Source organism: Anas platyrhynchos, chromosome 18 (assembly GCF_047663525.1).
Source record: "Anas platyrhynchos isolate ZD024472 breed Pekin duck chromosome 18, IASCAAS_PekinDuck_T2T, whole genome shotgun sequence".
NCBI lineage: Eukaryota > Metazoa > Chordata > Aves > Anseriformes > Anatidae > Anas > Anas platyrhynchos.
This window is the reverse complement of record NC_092604.1, coordinates 14,104,978-14,123,836: the sequence shown is the minus strand read 5'-3', so window position 1 is coordinate 14,123,836 and position 18,859 is coordinate 14,104,978. Positions and strand designations below refer to the sequence as shown.

General features: G+C 38.4%; 1 protein-coding gene across 2 annotated transcripts in view; it reads right to left on the bottom strand.

Annotated features, from left to right (window-relative positions):
- LMX1B (LIM homeobox transcription factor 1 beta) overlaps positions 1-18,859 on the bottom strand; it is a 113,232-nt gene that overhangs the window by 7,037 nt on the left and 87,336 nt on the right. Inside the window, exons 3-8 of one of the 2 annotated variants that reach the window (XM_027470848.3) lie at positions 8,400-8,632; positions 4,471-4,649; positions 3,398-3,475; positions 2,928-2,994; positions 1,789-1,950; positions 4-1,365 (exon numbers count right to left, since the gene is read on the bottom strand). In XM_027470848.3, the coding sequence (XP_027326649.1) occupies positions 1,361-1,365; positions 1,789-1,950; positions 2,928-2,994; positions 3,398-3,475; positions 4,471-4,649; positions 8,400-8,632 (724 nt within the window). In that variant the 3' untranslated portion in view covers positions 4-1,360. Of the gene's footprint in view, positions 1-3; positions 1,366-1,788; positions 1,951-2,927; positions 2,995-3,397; positions 3,476-4,470; positions 4,650-8,399; positions 8,633-18,859 lie in introns of those variants that run through there. The other variant, XM_027470847.3, reaches the window with a different exon arrangement.

Here is an 18,859-nt window from a genome sequence, read left to right as displayed (position 1 = left end):
TAAATGAAATGTATATGTTAAGCGGTATTCTGTGCAGTCAAAGAAGGACATAGTACACATGGATGCTCATATGTTGCACACTGCAGCAAAATGGAATGCTCCTGGTTTTGTTTTGGCATGTTAACATAAGTTGGCTCTAAGCATCTGACCTATAAAGAGAAAGGCTAGCAATCAACTTGCAAAGTTCAACTGTCAGCAATACCACTTAGAAGTGCAGAAAACTGCAGAAAACTACCAGTATCTAGTTTATGCCCCAGTCAACAGTACCAAAGCAAGTCCTGGCTGACAATGTAAGCAAACGGTGTCAGGGGAGAAGGTCCCTGGCGTTCCTTGAACTGGGATTCAGCACTTGTGGGGGCTCCATGGAGGAAAGGAGGACCAGACGCTGAGAGCCCAACAACAGGAAAAAGCAGCCTGAGGACCATAACCAGTAACGGTCTTCATTTACACACAAGGTAAAAGGCAGGTCGACAAACACGACGGGACCCAGGAGGAGGCCCAACTTCCCTGGCCTCAAATGAGCTACAGTTGTAAACATGCTTTCTTGTCAGAAAATTCCACTCGCTGGGGGCTGGTTTGGAACACAGCACCATTTATTTCCCTTAGCAACTAGAATTTCAGCTTACTTTGTATCTTAAGGTACCAGAAAGAGCTCTAGCTCAAGTAATGTGAGCTTTAGGAAAGTGTTACAATGGTTCTTTTTCCTTATGCCTTCATTTAAAATGGCTTTCTTTTAAATCTTGCATTGGTTTTGAAACACAGAACATGCTTCTAAATGAGTTTTGCTTAGAATTTGCCAAGCACATTGTTAGCAACAAAATCACAAGCCGTCTAATGCTCATTTGCACTTCAAATATCTTCAGCTCCTTACAGTATTTACCAAATTGCCTGGTGTCTACTGTGGACTTGCCTCAGTGGAAAAAAGTAATAACACAGACCCAAGCCAGATTTCTTGTTGGCCTGTGTGCAATTCATGCTCATGAAAGTGATGTGCACATGTAACTCTGCAAAGAAGTGCTCCTGGTCAATACAAATGAGTCTGATGTAACAGGCCCTTGTGGGCAATAGCAAGGCCAATAATCACAGTCCGAGAAAACCTCTTAAGTTTTGTTTAAATGCCACATTGCAATTGTCCAGGACCAATTATTAGGCATTTAATGCTCGTGATGCATTTGGCGTACCTATTCACTTGATGTTGTATGGGCAGGAAATTATCAAATCAAAACATCATCTTGAGTTTGGACAGAGAATGTAAGTATGCAGGAGAAATGTCCTGTGGTGATATACCTCTCAGTAGCTCAAGAATTGCTCTTTAACAAATCCAGGCGTCCAATCTGAGGGATCTGAGAGGGGTGGTCATTTATTCTGGAATAAATAGATTACTTATCCTTAGCAGACAACTTTTCAAAGCATTACTTTCCCAGAGCCTCTAGGAAGGGGAAAAACTTGGTGAGGGAGATACAATTTGTCTCTTTTTATTTTTAGATGTCTTGGATAGTGATTTAAAAAAAATGGGGCTGGAGAGGTGCTGATGCTTGTTTTTATCATTTATCAAAACTATACTCTGAAGTAGTTTTGAAGGGTGTCCAGAGCCTGGGATAAGCTCTCTTCTACCCACTTACGTGTACATGAAAACATACACACAAAACTGACTGGTACAAACTCCCTGGTACAAATCCCAGAAAAAAAAAAATATTATAAAAGCAAGTAACTCTGTTGAACCTTTGGAGTATGAACCTGCATATGAACCCTGCTATTTCTGATGCAGCAGAATGATGCGTGCCTTACCATAAGGATTCATGTGGTCGCCTGGCATTTGTGGAGGGGTAAGACCCTGCTGAAATGGGTCTGTGCCATAACTGCTTTGATCCATTGCTACAATCTGCTGCTGTGGCGGTGCAAGTGGTGTGTAAGATGTCATCATCCCTTCCATTCGATTAGACATTACTTCTGCAGAAGACACAGGAGGGCACAGTCACTGCTTAGCAACAGAGGCTGCAGACAGTAGTATTGGTGGCATTACTGAACATGAGATCAGAAGGAATACAGCTAGGTGCTATTCAGAGGAGCATTCCCAATCTTGTCTGAGAGTACAACCCTCAACAGTAAATTGAAAGACTTGTAATCTCTGACTACATAATTATGGAGCTCCTGGGTGCTTGACCATAACTTCCCAAAGTCTCCTGTGTCTGGCATAGCCCTTATAACATCTAATGCCTGTTGATGCCAGCCTAATACTGCTAATGCAGCAACGGTACAATGATTCCCTAAGCTGGAGTGGATATCATGTTGAGCAATCAGTAAGTGCTTCCTTGACAGCATGCAGAACAGCCCCATGTGCTGCTCACAGACCATGATCCTGAACATCAGGACAGTTTTGATGTTCTGTGTAAAGAAGAGGATATGAGGTTGCAAGGCCTTGAGATGCTGCTCCTTAGCAGCATCCATGAAGCAGCAGGACAAGCCCTAGCACCTCTGTGCAAGTCCTGCCAAATGATCTGGGACACAGCAGGGCATCAGCAATGTTGATGCCCTTGCAGGCAGTCTGCAGATGCCCAGCCATTCATGGTTCCCTTTTTTCATGAGAAAATAAAGCTAACTGTGGGATCTCCCTGGAGTGGGCCTCCTGGAGATTTCCTCCAGTGAAAGCTCCTCTGTACTGCATATTTATTTTAGGAAGGTGGTAACAGCTTCGGTGTAAGCACTTCCAGGGTCTAGCCCCATGAAAGGACTTTGGGATAACCCGTGGCAAGCACTTGGACACAGCTGCTGTGTGTGCTTCCACAGATGATGGCGCACATTACCTACAGAGCTGTGAATGCCATGTATGGCTGTTCCAAGACATTATGCACCCATGTGGGAATGGCACTTTGAGAAATCTTGAAGATTCGTTTCCCCTTGCTTTACCTCCATCTCAAATCCCCTACCTTGCCCTAGTCGCTGGGAGTTTTGTTGCTCCTGCTGCTGCTGATGCCTTCGTGCTAGCTTTTTCATCTGAATAAAAGAGGAAGAACAGAACAATTTCATGGGTCTGAATGAAATATTTTTTTCCTTTCAAAATTCTTTGCAAATATCAAGTCAATAAATACAGAACACTTATATTCATGCATACATCACTGTGGTTTCAGTTTATTTTCTAAGCTTAAACATTTCAGTTTCTACTTCGTATTTTCATGCAAAATTTACTCCCAACCTTGTATTGCTTTGAGGACAAGAACTTAATGTTTGTGTTTGAAAGTGGCCCTTCTCTTATGGATGTAGAAAGCAGAGAATGAAAAACGTATATAGTTTAGTCCCTAGGATCTTTGTGATATGTACAACAACTCAGGGAGGAGAAAGGAATCTCTGTTGCAGGACAATTTGCATTCTACATTTCAAAACATGACAAACAACCTACCTTTGCTCTTTGGTTTTGAAACCAGACCTGGACAACTCGCACACTGAGTCCTGTTTCAGCTGCTAGTGTTTCTCTGACCTAAAGGAAGAAAAGTTTAATGATATAATTTTTTTCAAATTATTATTTTTATTATTATTTTATATCTAGTAAGTTATGTTAAGAGGAAGATGTTTGTATTTACAATAAAAATTTCAGGTACAGAATTAATTTTTTAAAATCCCTCATATTTTTGCAGTTTGTGCAAGTTCTGCCCTTCATACCACTACCAATTTCGTAAGTACTAAACAAATGCTCTGAGCTATGTAAAATTATATTAACTCATTTCATGATTTTTGTCTTACCCATAAATGAGTTCTGTATAAAAATTAGAAATTTAGTATGAACACTTTTCATATTTTTTAAGCAGAACTTGATACTTTAAAATGGCAACGAGGCACATTGCACTGTCCCAAGAGACATACTTTGTACATCTGCAAGAGGAAGTTACTTTTTCCAACAATGACAATTTTGGGGATCCGACTCCATTTTTTCCCAATCAAATTTCGGAGGAAATGTTACCTAGGTGGCTTTTCACCGAGATTTCATTTTCATCAGCTTCATCATACCTTTCCCTAGCTGCTATAACTGAGATTAACACCATGATTAATTTTCATAAAAAAACAGGACTGGAAGGACAAGTAGTGGGACTAGGATTCTGCACCCATCTTGCTGGACAGTGACTCCCTCTGTGGTGGAAAGAAGGGCACAAAGACCCTTGTTTACCCAGGCTCTGGCTGTCCATGACTACTACATGTTTTACAAGAAGCAAACAGCATTGCTCCACAGGAATCGGTCTCAGTTACATTCTGAGTACCCAGAAATAACATTATGCTGATCCCAAGCTACTAACTGCTTAAGGATAAGAAGGAATTTGGGTGAGTACTGCCATATGCTGGCCCGGTTTTCTACATTTACCACAGATACCTGATGCTGGCCTGGGAAGGGGCAGGGGCCTATGTGGACCTGTGGCCTAACCCTGTCACCATCACGGCCTGGTGTCAGAACTTACTGGTGGTCCCTGATGATGCACCTACCTTCCTACAGGGCTTGGAAGACACTTCAAAGGATGCTTTGAATGCTCGTCTCTGTTGTGTAGTAAGTATTGTCCTTGGTCGTTTAGGTCTCCTTGGGTCTTTCCCATCGTCACTTCCTTTTCCTTGGGTTACTTGTCCTTTGGTGGGTTTAACATCTCCATCTTCATCATCACTTTTAACTGGTGAGAAGAAAAAAAAAAAAAAAAAGAATATAGAACCGTGCTTGTTCCACCAAGATAACAACATGTATGAGAACTACTCTTCAGCTGCAAACTTGTCAGCAGGTTCAACTATTATCCTATGTTTATTTGAAGAATTAAATTTACTTAAATTCTCTTAAATGCGGGTACACTGCCTAAATCAAATTTCACAAAAGCAGAAGAATGAGCTTAAGTTTAAATTAAGGGCATGGGACTAATCAGGGGGTGGAAACTCAGAATGTGCTTCAGGAACCGGGCACTGATAGACTTGGTGCCCTTCCAGCATCTCCCGGTCTGATCTACGCTCACCTGCTGACACTGTTGCAACCACACCAACTAGCTTTCCAACACTTTCCCTTCACAGAATAGCTGCATCTTCTCCTAGAGCACTAGTTTCAGAGAGGTGCTAGGGAAGCAAAACAGTGTAAACGCAAATATTCCCAAAATATCTTAAGGTCTGTTTCATTAAATATAGCATAGATTCCAGTTATTGTTTTGAATATTTTGAAGCTCTGGAGGTAATATTAAATATATTCTTTGCCCTCTCATTTCTGCATCCCATGGAAAACAACAGTACCCTTTCTCTGGGTATTACAATGTGTCTACATGTACATGCACAAATTTATCTTGCTTGGCAAATACAAATAAATATAGATGTGCTTGTGTAGAATAAATAGATTATTTGTATTTTCTGTAGTTAGATTCTAAATATTCTTATGATCTGGTGATATGATGTGTGTTAGTGTATTGTACTGGGAAATTTCAATCTCAGTGGTAAAGTTTGAAGAGTAAGTATGAATTCTAATATGAAAAACTTTTCAACGTGGTATATTTTATTTTACCAGACTACTGTTTTTTTGTGTGTGTGTTTTTTTTTTTTTTTTTTTTTTTTTTTGTGTGTGTGTTTTTTTTTTTTTTTGTTTGTTTGTTTGTTTTTTCTTCCAGAAAACATTATTACACTATTCTAGGGACTTCAGCCTTAAGAAACATGCTGCAATTTTGATATACTCAAAGATGATGTTTGGGGAATTAACAAATTAGACTTTAATTCATTTTAAGGTCTGATTATTATGTACCTAGCAATCTAATCACCTTTTACTTTAATAAGCATCTTTTTCCTAATGATTAAAGAGAAGTTCAGTCATTTTAATAACCATGACATTATTAACTTTTGAGCATGCCATTTCTAAGGAAAGGTTTGTGAGGATTAATATTGCTCATTGGAGGGTTACTTTTGTGTCCAATGGATAAATATTTGATTGGGGAAGGACACATACTCAGCCAGGGGTATGTGAGATCATTTGCTCTCACACAGGCTTTTGTGAGATCTATGTTTTCAGTGTATTAGACAATGGGAGATGAAACATCCCATTTAATTTGTTAACTTGTTTTTCAGGTCTGGGCTTGGCTAACAGAGAATAATGGTGAAAAAGCATCTCCAGGAGTAAGAAACTAACCCCTTGTGCCAAGGGAAAATGAAGTTGAAACCAAATTTATTTTGTACTGCTTTGGCATCTTACTGCCCATCTAATCATGAAACACAAAATCTAGTAGTAAAGGACTATCTGTGCCAGATGTAGTCCTCAGAGGCAGCTGGCAAACAGCAAACAACAGTCCCAGCATGGCACACTCACACTTGCTGACAAGAACAGCAGAGGAGGAGCAGGATTACCACACTCATCACTGCAGGACTGGGTACAGCCTTGCTCACTGATCTTCTCGAAGGGGTTTGTCTGGATACAGACAGTCTTCAGCAGGTTGCTGAAGCTGGTGATGGTAAAACACACTAAAAGGCAAGTAGGAAACTCACACACCTCAGGCAGATTCACAGAGTACAAACCTTGTGACATGAGATTTAGAAAGGCTCTGATCCTGCACATCCTGCTGAATCAGCAGTGACCTTTGTCTTACAGCATTCATGACACAAAAATATAAATTTGAGCAACGTGGTGAATATGGCTCTCAGATTAGAGACTAAATATAATTACTATTCCTAGTGAATTTGGAATAATGTATTTTCCCAAACTACAGGGAAACATTTGTGTTATTTGTACGCTTAATGAATTGGTAATTGTTGATTTTCTTAGACATTTTCTTGGGAAACAAATGAGCAATTACGATGACTGGCAGCAGTCTGCATACACACTGTCTCTAGTCTTGAACTCAGCCAGAGCACACTGCAATGCAAAGTTTCCAGTCTTCGTGAGTATACACAGCACAGGAAGGAGGAATCCTGTCTCTCCTGGAAATGCTTGAGCTTCACACCCAGTCCTCACTGTAACAGCAGCCAGATACACTGGATTTTGGACTGGAGAACCCACATCCAGAACGTGAAGTGTTTATCCTGTGCACTACTGTGCTCTCAGCCCCAGATAGACAGCAAGTATCTTTTCTCACCCTTTCAAAACTTCCCCTAGGAAGTGGGTGGAGGACAGGAAGTATTCATTTCTCCCTCGCTGCAGAGAACTTGGGGAAAACACCCATCAGCTGCTGTCAGTTGTGAGGACTCTGCTTCCCTCTTTAGGAAAAGGTGAAAGTTCTTTTTGCACAGTATGGTGCCTCAGTCCCCAGGCCAGGTGGTGCAGGCTTGTTGTAATCATACTGTTCAAACCCTAGGTCCCCATTAAGGGAGAGGTTACTTCACACTGTAGACTAGCAGCAGTGCATTTTAGTGAGGTATTGAACCTGTCATCCCTGGGACCTGGACAGTTTGAACCCCTTTAGTTTGCACTCATCAGGAACAGTGTAGGACCTGTAGGAGACATCCTTGACAATCCATAACAGGCAAGCTCTGCATGCCTCACTTCTCTACCATGTGTAGCACACAAACCACAGAGCAGCTATCCTGTGTCAGTATATAGACTGCCTCCTAGGTTTACACAAGAACGAAGCTCAAACACAAAATAACATGTACAACACAAATGATCAGAAAGCATGGAAGAGACATACTACCAGAAAGAAGTCTGGGTGGAGATAGGGAGAGTCAAATATTGTACTTGAAATCATTCAGAGATGGTCTCCAAGTTACTGCATTTTTTTTATTTTGTGTGTGTGTGAGTCTTCTTGCCTGCCTTAACAGGAATTGATATGCAGACATCATCTCCGTGTGCAGCCACAGTGGCTTCGTCTGCACCACTCATGCTATTGCTGGAACAAACCCATTTATCTCTCTCCTCTCTCTCTCTCTTTTTTTTTTTTTTTTTTTTTCCAGATTCTTTTCAGTATGTGTATGTGGTACTTGTCATTTCCCTTAAAGTTAGTGCCTGTGATTTGAAGAGAGAAATATATTTTGGAATACTCTGAAAAATCATGTTTTCTACTTTTCCCATTTTTGTAGCTTATTGTTGAAAGTATATGTGCAGAAGATTCCCTGAAATCAGAGCAAATTTTAGGTGGAGGAAAGTATGCCTACACTTTAAACAAGGTCTCAGATATTTGAAGTCAGTCTGATTCACATACTACAGTCTCATAGAAAAACACAATCTTGACCAAAAATAAATAAATAAACAAATAAATTAAATAAACTTTTGTCCTTTACTAAGAGAGCAGCAAATTAAGTTAAGGAGAACAGGCTAGGGCTTTACAACTGTGCCTGCTAAGAGATGTCATTTGCATGGGTGGCATCTGCATATAGAGAAAGTAGATGTGTAAATGCATATACTTCTCTGTAAAAATGCTCTACAAACCTTTGTGTTTTTTTCCATCTGGGGCAGAAGTGGGAAAGCTCACCTGAGTCTGAGTCGTCTGGGCTGACAGAGCTCAACAGGTCTTTCTCTTTTTCATAGTCACTTTTGCAGAGCAACTGCCCTTCCTTCAGAACAAATTCATCCCCTTTCCTCAGCTGTCGTTCACAAACGCAGCAGCAGAAGCAGCTTAAGTGGTAAACACACTCCAGGGCTCTCATCACAAATTCTGTTGGGGCAATCTTTTCCATGCAGCCACTGCACTTGGCAGCAAACAGCCTGTAAGAAAGGCAGTAAAGTCAAAGAGAATGTCAGATCATACACTGCATGAATTTAAATACAACAAATTCTTCAACTTAACTACAGATCAGCTTGCCTAATACTTTTGTACACTGGGAAACTTGCATCCTTAGTCTTGGAAACACTGTAAGCATGCATTTTATTCAAGTGTCAGTCACTTTGGATTGGAGATTTGTCTCACTGTTTTGTTCCTCTTCAAGATAAGAAAAATTAAGGTGCTCTCAGAGTTTGGATAACTTTCTTCAAAACCAAATTTACTTTAATTTACTTTTTGGAAGAAGGCAAACAAAACAAAACAAAAAGCTGATCTCCATTGTTTGTTTGTTTTGTTGTTGTTTTGTTTTGTTTTATATATATATATATATAATATATATACACACAGGAGTTCTGATATCAGCACTTTAACCTATTCTGAATAGATTTCATGAATTGCCCTTTCTGGTATCGTCTGTCTCTGAGGAGGTCAACAGATGAACACAGAAAAAAGCATGGAAGCTTATTGCTAATGCTGAGCAGAAGATGACACACACATGCAATCACACACATGCAATTGATAAAGAGAGGAGTGAAATAACATGGCTTTTCTTTGGATGTTGAGTTATTCCAGACCAACCTGTCTCCAAAGAGAATACTGTGCATTTTAAATGGTGTGAAACATCCTTTGGCAGAGACAGGCAGCGATACAATCTGCTAAATTACCACTATAATCACAGGCTCTGGAATATACGCTATATTCCAGACTAGTTCTTATTAAACCTTTATTAACCCCCTCTTTCATCCATCATTAATTTTCTAAGATAAAGTTTGAATGATTTAGATTAATTTTATTTTGCTTTTCTAATAGCAACTGGGAATCTCCCTAAGTGAGCTTTTCGGAAGAGGGCTGCTTCAAATAAAGATGAATAGCTAAGTTATGTCCCTGTATCACATAGTGGCTTTGGTAATTTGAAATTCAGTGTCTCTTATGGCAATACATCAAAGTGCAAGGTGCATTAATATTTACATTTTTTAAAATAAAATTAACACAACTGCACCAATGCGTTCACAGGAAAAAGGAGATTCTACCTTTTAGGATGAGGTATGCTGCTTTCTTTTTCATCCTCAAAATTATCACTTTTTTTTTTCTTTTTTTTTTCTTTTTTTTTTAATAAAAGGCAAATATCATCAATTTTAGAAGGCAGTCTGTGGTAGCTACTGAGTTCTCCAAAGCTTCCATTTTGTCTGCACTGAGAAAATACAGCAAAATGGCAACCACTAGCTTTTCAGAAAAGCGTAGCATCGCAAAATGGGCAAGAGGGAAAAGAAAATGTAAATACATTTGCATACTGCATTCAAAGAAAGGTGGAATGCCCAAGACATTGTGTATTTTTTACATTTGTATCTTTTGATCTGATTAAAGAGATCTACTCTATTAACCTTGCTGGTTTGGTGTATATCTTTGCACAATCACAGCTACAACATGACAGATATGCATTGCACAAGTCATACAAGGAATACTTAGCAACTCCTTTTTGGGTACATAATGAATTAAATCTATTAAAGGAAAATTGATGCCGTGCAGGACCCACAGCCACTGCTGGTATATAGGCCATTTAATTTCCTGCAGTCTATTGGATTTGCCTATACGTTTGGGTTTTTTTGCTCTCACATACAAACTTTAAAAGAGGAAAATATGATTTTATGTTCTAACTAGTAAGCATCACAAAAATATTACAATGTCTTAGCTAGCAAATTCCTATGCAGGAAGTATTTCTATTTATGCATAATAACATATCTGAAAGGATTAAAATACAATGGGAAAAAAAGAGCAAACAGATTTTAAGCACTTAAAAAAAGTTGTTTCTATTTAACTGCTTAAACCTATTTGACTCAGTTTAATTAAGCTTGTATCTTTTGTTTGAAGACTGTTGTGATGATGGAGCACACTTAAAGAATCTGAAGATTAGCAAATCTGGTGTGAAGGCATCCGGCTCCCCTAACTGGCATCAGTTCATTTATACTAGGGTGACAGTTAACCTGTGTACGCTTCAGTAAAATTCAATGGATGGCTATCAGGAGGGATGGGACAGACCCTACATGTGGTAACAGCTCTGATGGGCTGCAGATGTAACAGCCTGACTGAGAAATCTGCTGCCATTTCTGTTTCTACAGTTTCCAGGTTCCTGACTTCATTTGCATTTCAAATCAGTGCTCTTGGTATGAGAAATCTTAGAAAGAAACTTCAGAAAGTGACCGTGATCCTGCACTGTGATCTGTCTAAAACTCTTTGTGATACTGCTGTGATAATGATGATAAAACTCCAGCACTGTGGTCATGCTATTAATAAAAATAATGCTGAGTGATCAGTGTACTTCATACGGAGGCTTTCCACAGAAAGAGTTAATGTAGGATGTCTGCTCCACCAAGCTCCTTTGTAGGCAGACCACAGAAGCCAGACTCTGACAGATACTGAAAGCATAAGGACTTTTTTCTCTTTGAAAGAATAAACTAGCAGAGATGCTGGTTCCAAGAGATCACGCAGTAAGTCTTTCTGGGCCAAACCATCCGTACTGCAAATCTGCTGGACCAGCAGGCAGCCCTGTGTGGGTGGCAGCCATGGGACTGCGCCCCAACACAAGGTGAGCCCAGGTAGAAAGCAGCTAGCAGACAGAAACCTTCCTGCTTTGCCACCTGAGTGCAGGAGAAAGGGCAGCTTCCCTTGGAAAGGCTGCGGGAGCCAGGGCACAGAAGGCCTGCTACAGCTCTTTTGCAGAGGGGACAGCACGTGAGTAGTTCAGGGCCTCTGAAGCTGGGGTTGGACGAATATTGCAATAAATGTTGTATTGCAATAGTTAAGACAGCAACAGCCTTCAGTTTTCTCCCAAGCAAACTGCAAAATCTGCCACCATCCAATTAAAGTCAAAACATAAACGTAATATGTTTAGAAATAATTTTAAGTAGGAAAGCATACACTGCCCCTTCACCTTTCTTCTAAGTGGAACATAGAAACATTCTTTCTTCTTATCCTTGTGCTATGGTGTCTGTTGTTTACCTCAGTAGTGTCTTCTATGTTATATTGCTTTATGAAGTGCTTTTTTCTCTTTTTTTCCTCAAAGTAAAAGATGGCCAACACAAATAGAGTATAGTTCATGTTATTTATTGGCAATTGACTATTGCCAGAAAGGTGGTGGTTCCACAGTAATATTTCCAAATGCAGTCTTTTAGTTATAAAGAATTACATTGTTGTCAATGTAGTATTAAATCATTCTAATTAACAGTTATATTTGTCTGACAATACTACATGAACTTCATATCTCTAAATTGTCCTTTGTCAACATAATAAAATATCATAATCTGTACTCAGAGACTGTCTGCATTATAACATGCAGTCACAGATATTGAACTGTGGTGGATTTAATTCTGTGATTATAAAATTTTCATTAAATTTATCTTATAAAGTGTTTATTGGTATTTTTTCAGCTTCCAGAAAGTAATCCAGGGTTATGCACTTTTTTTTTTTTTTTTTTTTTTTTTTTTTGCACAAGGCAGTCTCACAACAGGAAACTAATCTTGACAAATGACCAGTCTTTGATATCTGTGACCTAAAACACTGCTCATTAGACTGTTCATTTTATAAACGAATGGTAATAAACCTGTTGAGAAGTGTAGGATAGCAGGAATACTTTACAGATCACCCTTTGCAGCTTTTAATCAAAGCAATACATTTGATGGGGAGCATGCAGATATTATGCGCTGAGGCAAAGACTGTCTTACTTAACCATATTTAAAGAAATATTTCTTTTACTTTCTATACTTTTTTTACAAATAATTTGCATAACTCTGGCTTTTTACCACCACCCCCCCCCCGGCTGATTATCTCCAGCTCTCTTAAGTTAACGTCAAACCTCAAAATCCTTGGACTTGTTAAAGTATGTGGAGAGTGGAAATCAAATGCCTTTATTAGAAGCCCCAGGAAATCTCTGACTCCTAAGCACAACGAAAACATTCCAAAGAAAATTGTTCAAAGAGGACAAAAGAGAAAAGCAGAACAAGAAAACCTTGTTTTGAATCAATGATTGCAAGAGTTTTATAAATAAATTCTGTTGCCTGGACAATTTTGAAAGACAACTCAATAAGTTTAGGAGTTTTTAAGTGTGTTTGTCTCTATGCCTGAAATACTTAGGGGATTCAGCTGAGCTAAAGCCTGGAACAATGGCCTGTTTGTCCATTCAAGTATTTGAAACAATCACTGTGAAGCAAATTCACAGTACTAGATATCAAAAAATATTCACTATTTTAAACTGGGTGAACTTACCAAATTAATTTTGCATATATTTTAGGGGCAATGAAAACAGTAAGACATGTGGTCCTGTCTTTAAACAGTAGATGAAAATGTTCACTAGCGGAAGAGGCCATAAAGATTTTATTTGGTAGAATATCCCTGTGAAGTCAGGATGAATCAGTAATCCTTAGGAACAACCACAGTTACATGATCCGTTGTGCCTTCCTGCATGGGCACAACCATCTGGTGTTTAGTATGTACTACTGATTTATTATCTCTTGCGTAGCTATCTTGCTGTAAGTTTGACCCTGCTATGCTCCTGAAAATCACTGTTCTGCTGTTTACTCTTATAACATCCGAATATCCCACCCTTTACCTTTCTATTGCTCACACAGGTCCTTCATTTCCTCCTGTTTGTTGGCAAATACATTTTAATTGTTTTATTATAACTAATTTAATCTGCGCTGAGTGATCTCAATGTACAATATGAAATTTGCTGTTCATATTAAGTGTGGTTCAAGAGGTTTGTTATATAGAACAGAGGTATAAAAATAGACTAATTCAGTCAGGTTGTTTATTTACTGGACTTCTGCCATGAAGCAGTAAACAGGAAGTTATTAAGTCAAATTTGATATATGTGAGAGGACAGATGCTGCCATCTAACTGAAATGTTAAATCATTTTCCTTTGCATTATTCTGATATTATGTGTTGCAAGAAACCACAGCAGATACCTGCCTTTTCTTTACTTAATAAATATGCAAAGATGATGGTAACAAGCTTTTGTAAATATTGTAGATATGGTCTTAAACTCTGATGCTTTTCTTTCTGATAATAGCTGGTATATGACATCCCTATCATGCCTATATATACAACTGGGAGTTCACTTGGCACTCAGAAGTAGTCAATAGTAAAAAAGTATGTTAGAAATGAAGTAAAATGTATTATGCTTTTCACAAAACTAAGTTTAATTAAGAGAAGAAATTAAATTACTAATGAATGACATCCACTACTTGTTCTTCAAAAAACATTTTGATACTTCTTTGTTCTTTAGATGACATGGAAAGGGGAAATACTATGCATGTTTTTTTTTCAAGAATAGGACTTGAACATTTCTGTAGCATCTTACAACTCACGGGTGCACATAAAAAAAAAGAAAAACTTGTTTGGCTACACTAAATTCTGAACATTAAAATCATCTCGAGTGCACCAAAGTAGAACAGAAATATAATTTTATGTTTTGGGAAAAAAAATAAAAATAAAAATAAAAATTCATTTTAAACATGATTAAAATCATAGCAGAAAAAATAATTACATAGTTTATTAAAGTCAACTTCATAGATGAATCTTCAGTAAAAGAAAACTAATTCCACTTCACTGAGTATTAATAAAATGAATAAAATGTACAAAAATGGAAAATTTAAACGTCTCTAGAAAAAATGTAATATATAGAGAGAACCTAAAACACACACACAAATAAAACCACCTTTTTCTAGAGGGAAGACTGAAGAAAATATTTATTAAGCCTCTATCAACAGGTGCTGTATTAAGAATACCACCTACTGATGAACACTTGCATTTAAAGCTATGCTTCACAATGTGCAAGTGATTTCTTTGATTAAAATGTGGCACCGAGGTACCTTTTTTCCCATGAACATTTGACCTGCATTTTTACATGAAGTGTTGTACTGCCACCCAAAAGTAACCTAGCAGATAAAATAATGATGGAGACAACGCAGTCCCATGCTATGCATGCACGTGCTTTGAGGCTGGCAGGAGCTCGAGCCCATGTTTTTACCAGAGAGCTACAGTCCTGTGGTGCTCTGCACACTCAACACTGGTCCCTCGCACTTTCATCAGCTGGCAGCTTCATCAGCTGGTCTGACCCACACAATGACTTGCATAAGACATGCAACTAAAATATTACCCTCTGCTTGAGATTTCTTTCCTACTGGAATAAAAGAAAGTGGTCCCATTTGTGTGAACAGGAACAGAATTTGGTCCTTTTTCAGGCCAAAGGCTTTGGGCACTGGGATGACAGCATTGCAAGAACCTCTGTGCCCTGCAGCACTGTGGGCTGGACCAGCAACACCACCAGCCTCTGTTCTTGCAGAAGGCACAGCTGCTGAAGACTCTCCCACCCAGGTGAGTTTCCTCTCCCTGCAGCTGCCCCTTGCATGGCCACTGCTTGCTGCCTGCACGCAAGGTGCTGAGCCTAGGCCTGGCCCCCTTTGCAGCTGCAGCCCTCGGCAGAGGGGGTGTGCACTCCATGGCCCCTCGGGCTCTTCCTGCTGATGGCTCCAGGATTGAACTCACAGTTCCAAGATGAATTAAAAAGATGCAACTAATGGATTCAGTAAAACATGTAAGAATGCCTATAATTCAACATCACCATGCAAAGGCAACTTGCTGAAGTAGGGACAGAATGAATGGAAAAGTTGCATCTTCCTTAACTATAAAGTAAAACATAAAATGTAAAGTGCAGAGGAGTTTCTTGCTTCAAGCAGAATGTGACAGAATGGATTCTTCTCTTTGCTTAATTTTCATCCCCTAATTGACCACTTTGTTCAATGCCTTCTATCACTGCCATGCAGCTCTATTTTATAGCATTTTTCCTTACAACACTTTGATGGAAAAATTTATGAAGAATCGAATTATTGCTGTTAGAAGGGAATTAAAACAATTTTTCATTTACAAAGTCACTGATATTGCTCTACTGTGCTCCACCTTTGGGAATCCAATTGCTCTTCCCAGCTTCTCCCATTCCTCTTTATAGCATGGCAATTGCACTGTACAGATTATGGCTGCAATTTTCTCCTAATCTGTTCTGGAGAATATAAACTGTTATAAAAGTTAAGGGCTCCAACTGAATTGGTAAAGTCAGGGCTGCAATTAGAAGCCTAATACATTAACAAATATGATGATTTTGTTAGAATTATACTTTTATGCAGCACAAACATTTGGGAAATAATGTTATTTTGTCTTTGAGTTAAAAACAGGGTAACCAGGCTTCTGTTGTGCTTTTGTTTAACATTAAATATATCAAAGTGCTACAAAAGCGTAATAGGTGCTGGGGTGTTTTTATTTATGCTGGATCTCTGCTGAGCAAGTTCATTATTGACAACCAGCATTTTTTACTTTTTTTCTTTCTTTGGATTCACATTCAGTTATTTACACATATTAAACTAAATCCATCTTTATTCCCTACCTCTACAACTTCTTTGATTTTCAAGTGCATGAAATGGCTCAACTGTGTACAGTGGAGGCCTTATTTCATAAAACAGATCTGTGAGGACTTTCTTCAGTGCATTGAATATTCACTAGTCTGGTGAGAAGTCTTATCTTTCTTCTTCTCTAAGTGGCATACTGAATTTACAGTTTCCGTTGAATTTACATTGCCAACAACAAAGTGAAATTCTTCTAATATAATTTTATATGAAAATTGACCCTGAAGGGCCTATAAGCAGGGAAACTGTACTGTTGGTGATTCACTGTTTTGGCCTTCACTTTTAAAGAAAAAAAATAGTAATGTCAAAGCAATTCAAATGTAGTTTCTAAGTTATTTCTTGGCTGGCAAGAACTTAGGGATAGAATTTACATAGGGCCTTTCCTCTCAACGAAGAGCATTAATAGGAAGAAACATCATTTGCCAGTAAAAAACAAAACAAAACAAAACAAAACAAAGTAACTTCCGGTGCCTGCTGCACTGATGCTGTACAAGAGCTTGTGCCCAAACCCATCAGCACAGCCAATTTAGAAACTGATTTGCAAGGGAAAGATACCTTAGTCCTGTGGTGTTAATGTCTTTACAGTGGGGGGTCTATTGCCAGCTTCTCCAAACTCATCAACACTATCTATTATTAATACCCAGAAAGGCTTTATAGTATCTTTATTGCACAAGGCAATGAGAGCTCTGTGGTGTAATCTGTTATCTATATTGCAAAAACATGTGAAATAAAACAAAACATAGACACTTCATAAACAAAATGTTTCATCTGTTACATCTCTCAGCCTCTCTTATATATAAAGCAGTAGGGTGCAGGAAAGGCATTCAGAGAGATTTGCTGTTAGATGTTGGACTGGCTTCTTTTTAAATTTTATTTGCAATGTGACAAACCTTAGTCTGAATGAAAATTTCTGTTTCCTTTACTGAGATGAAAAAGGTCAGATGTCTGCATAATTAGGCTGTCCTTTATTTGTAGTGCAAAGGGGTTTAGGACCAAAATGCAGCATCTGAAAATCCTAAAGATAAGGTCTTCATGTCATATCCATGAGCTGGCAAATGCAATTTAAGGATGTAACTGTGGTGGGATGATGGCAGAGGCTGAAGCCCCTGCAGCAGCAGGACCAGGTATTTATATCAGGGGCATTGCCATGGCAGAAACTGAAGAATTTGTCTCCGGTAAACAGCAGCAAAAAGAAGTGCCCACTGGCATTTCCCTGAAAGCAATTATTCCTTTGGGAATCGTTGAAGAACAGAATTTGAGTGGAGAGCTGGCTCTCTTCTGCTATTATCTAAACATCTATATTTTATATGGAAAGACCAGAATTATCCTACGCTTAGTCTGTAGGGATAGACAGTATTAGAAATATCATTTAACAGCAGATAAGTAAACACAGTTAAAAATCCAAAAATATTTTGTTTTGGATAAATAGATTGTAGTAAAAAGATGGATATAGAAAGGGAATAAAGGGAATATTTTTTTTTTAATACTTGATGCATATATGTTTGCAACACAGTAAGAATAATAATAAATTAATAATAATAATTTTTAAAAAATTAACACACTGGCCTGTGTCTTATTTCCCAAATGCCCTTTTATTTTCTTTGCCTCTTGAAAATAAATTGTTCTTTTGTAGTGTTTCTCTTTTCAGTCAGACTGTCAGCTATTATTTTTCTATTTCCTCTTTTTGTCACTTTGCATTATTTTTGGTGCTGTAATTCCCATTTGTTCCCACTCCTATTTTCCTGTCTCCCATTGTTCTACTTTTTAATCCCCAGTTTTACTCTTCTTCAGCTCTTTTTTGGCCCATTCTCAGTAGGGTCTGAGAAAATACCCAGGCGTGACTCCCTGCTATAGCAACCACACCTCCCCAGGAAAGCCACAACAATCTCTTCTGGACGAGGAAAGTCTTTCACAAGCTGGCAGCAAAAGTAAATCCTTCTTCAAGGAACAAGAAGGATTAGCAGAGAGCAGTGGGCTGCAGACTTAACCCTACCCCTCATTTCTTTAGAGCACCAGTCACTCAGAACCCTGCTGTGATGTACAATTAAACAGAACTAAAAAAAATCCTGAATGACACAAGAGCCGGATTGTGTAAAGGTTTAATTCCACTTTAATACCTTTCCAAGTTCAGAACTCAAAGATAGCAATTTAACCCAAGAATCCCCATCTGAACATGAAAAGTTGCTGTTTGTCTTACAAAAGTCCCCACTATATTCTGCTGTAAATCATGTTCTATTAGCTTGACCTTTAATGGATGAAAACTTTTTTTTTTTTTTTTTTTCCCAGCAATCTTTACTGTCCTTCCCTTACAAAATTCAATCATCTGATAATACAAATCAGCAAAACTAAGTGCCCACTGGCATTTTCCAGGAGGTCAAAAAAACTGTTGAGAAAGGAGAAGGGACACTGTTATGAAAAACAATAACAAACACATAGAAACCCTAAGGTGACTAAGGGTGTGTCCAGAAATGCCTAGGAAGGATAACTTATTCTTGTAATATGGAGTCACTCTTATTAACATCATGTCAGTTACACATTACTAATACTATGATACAAAATACATAGCTCTTTCAGTACAGGCTTTTTTGAAGGCTCCAAATAGCTGATTCTTTTTTTTTTTTTTTTTTTTTTTTTTTTTGTATGTAAATGAACATACTTGTCTAATTATTCTAGTATGAATGATTACTCTACTTGCTCTCTAAACTGAATTCTTGATTAAC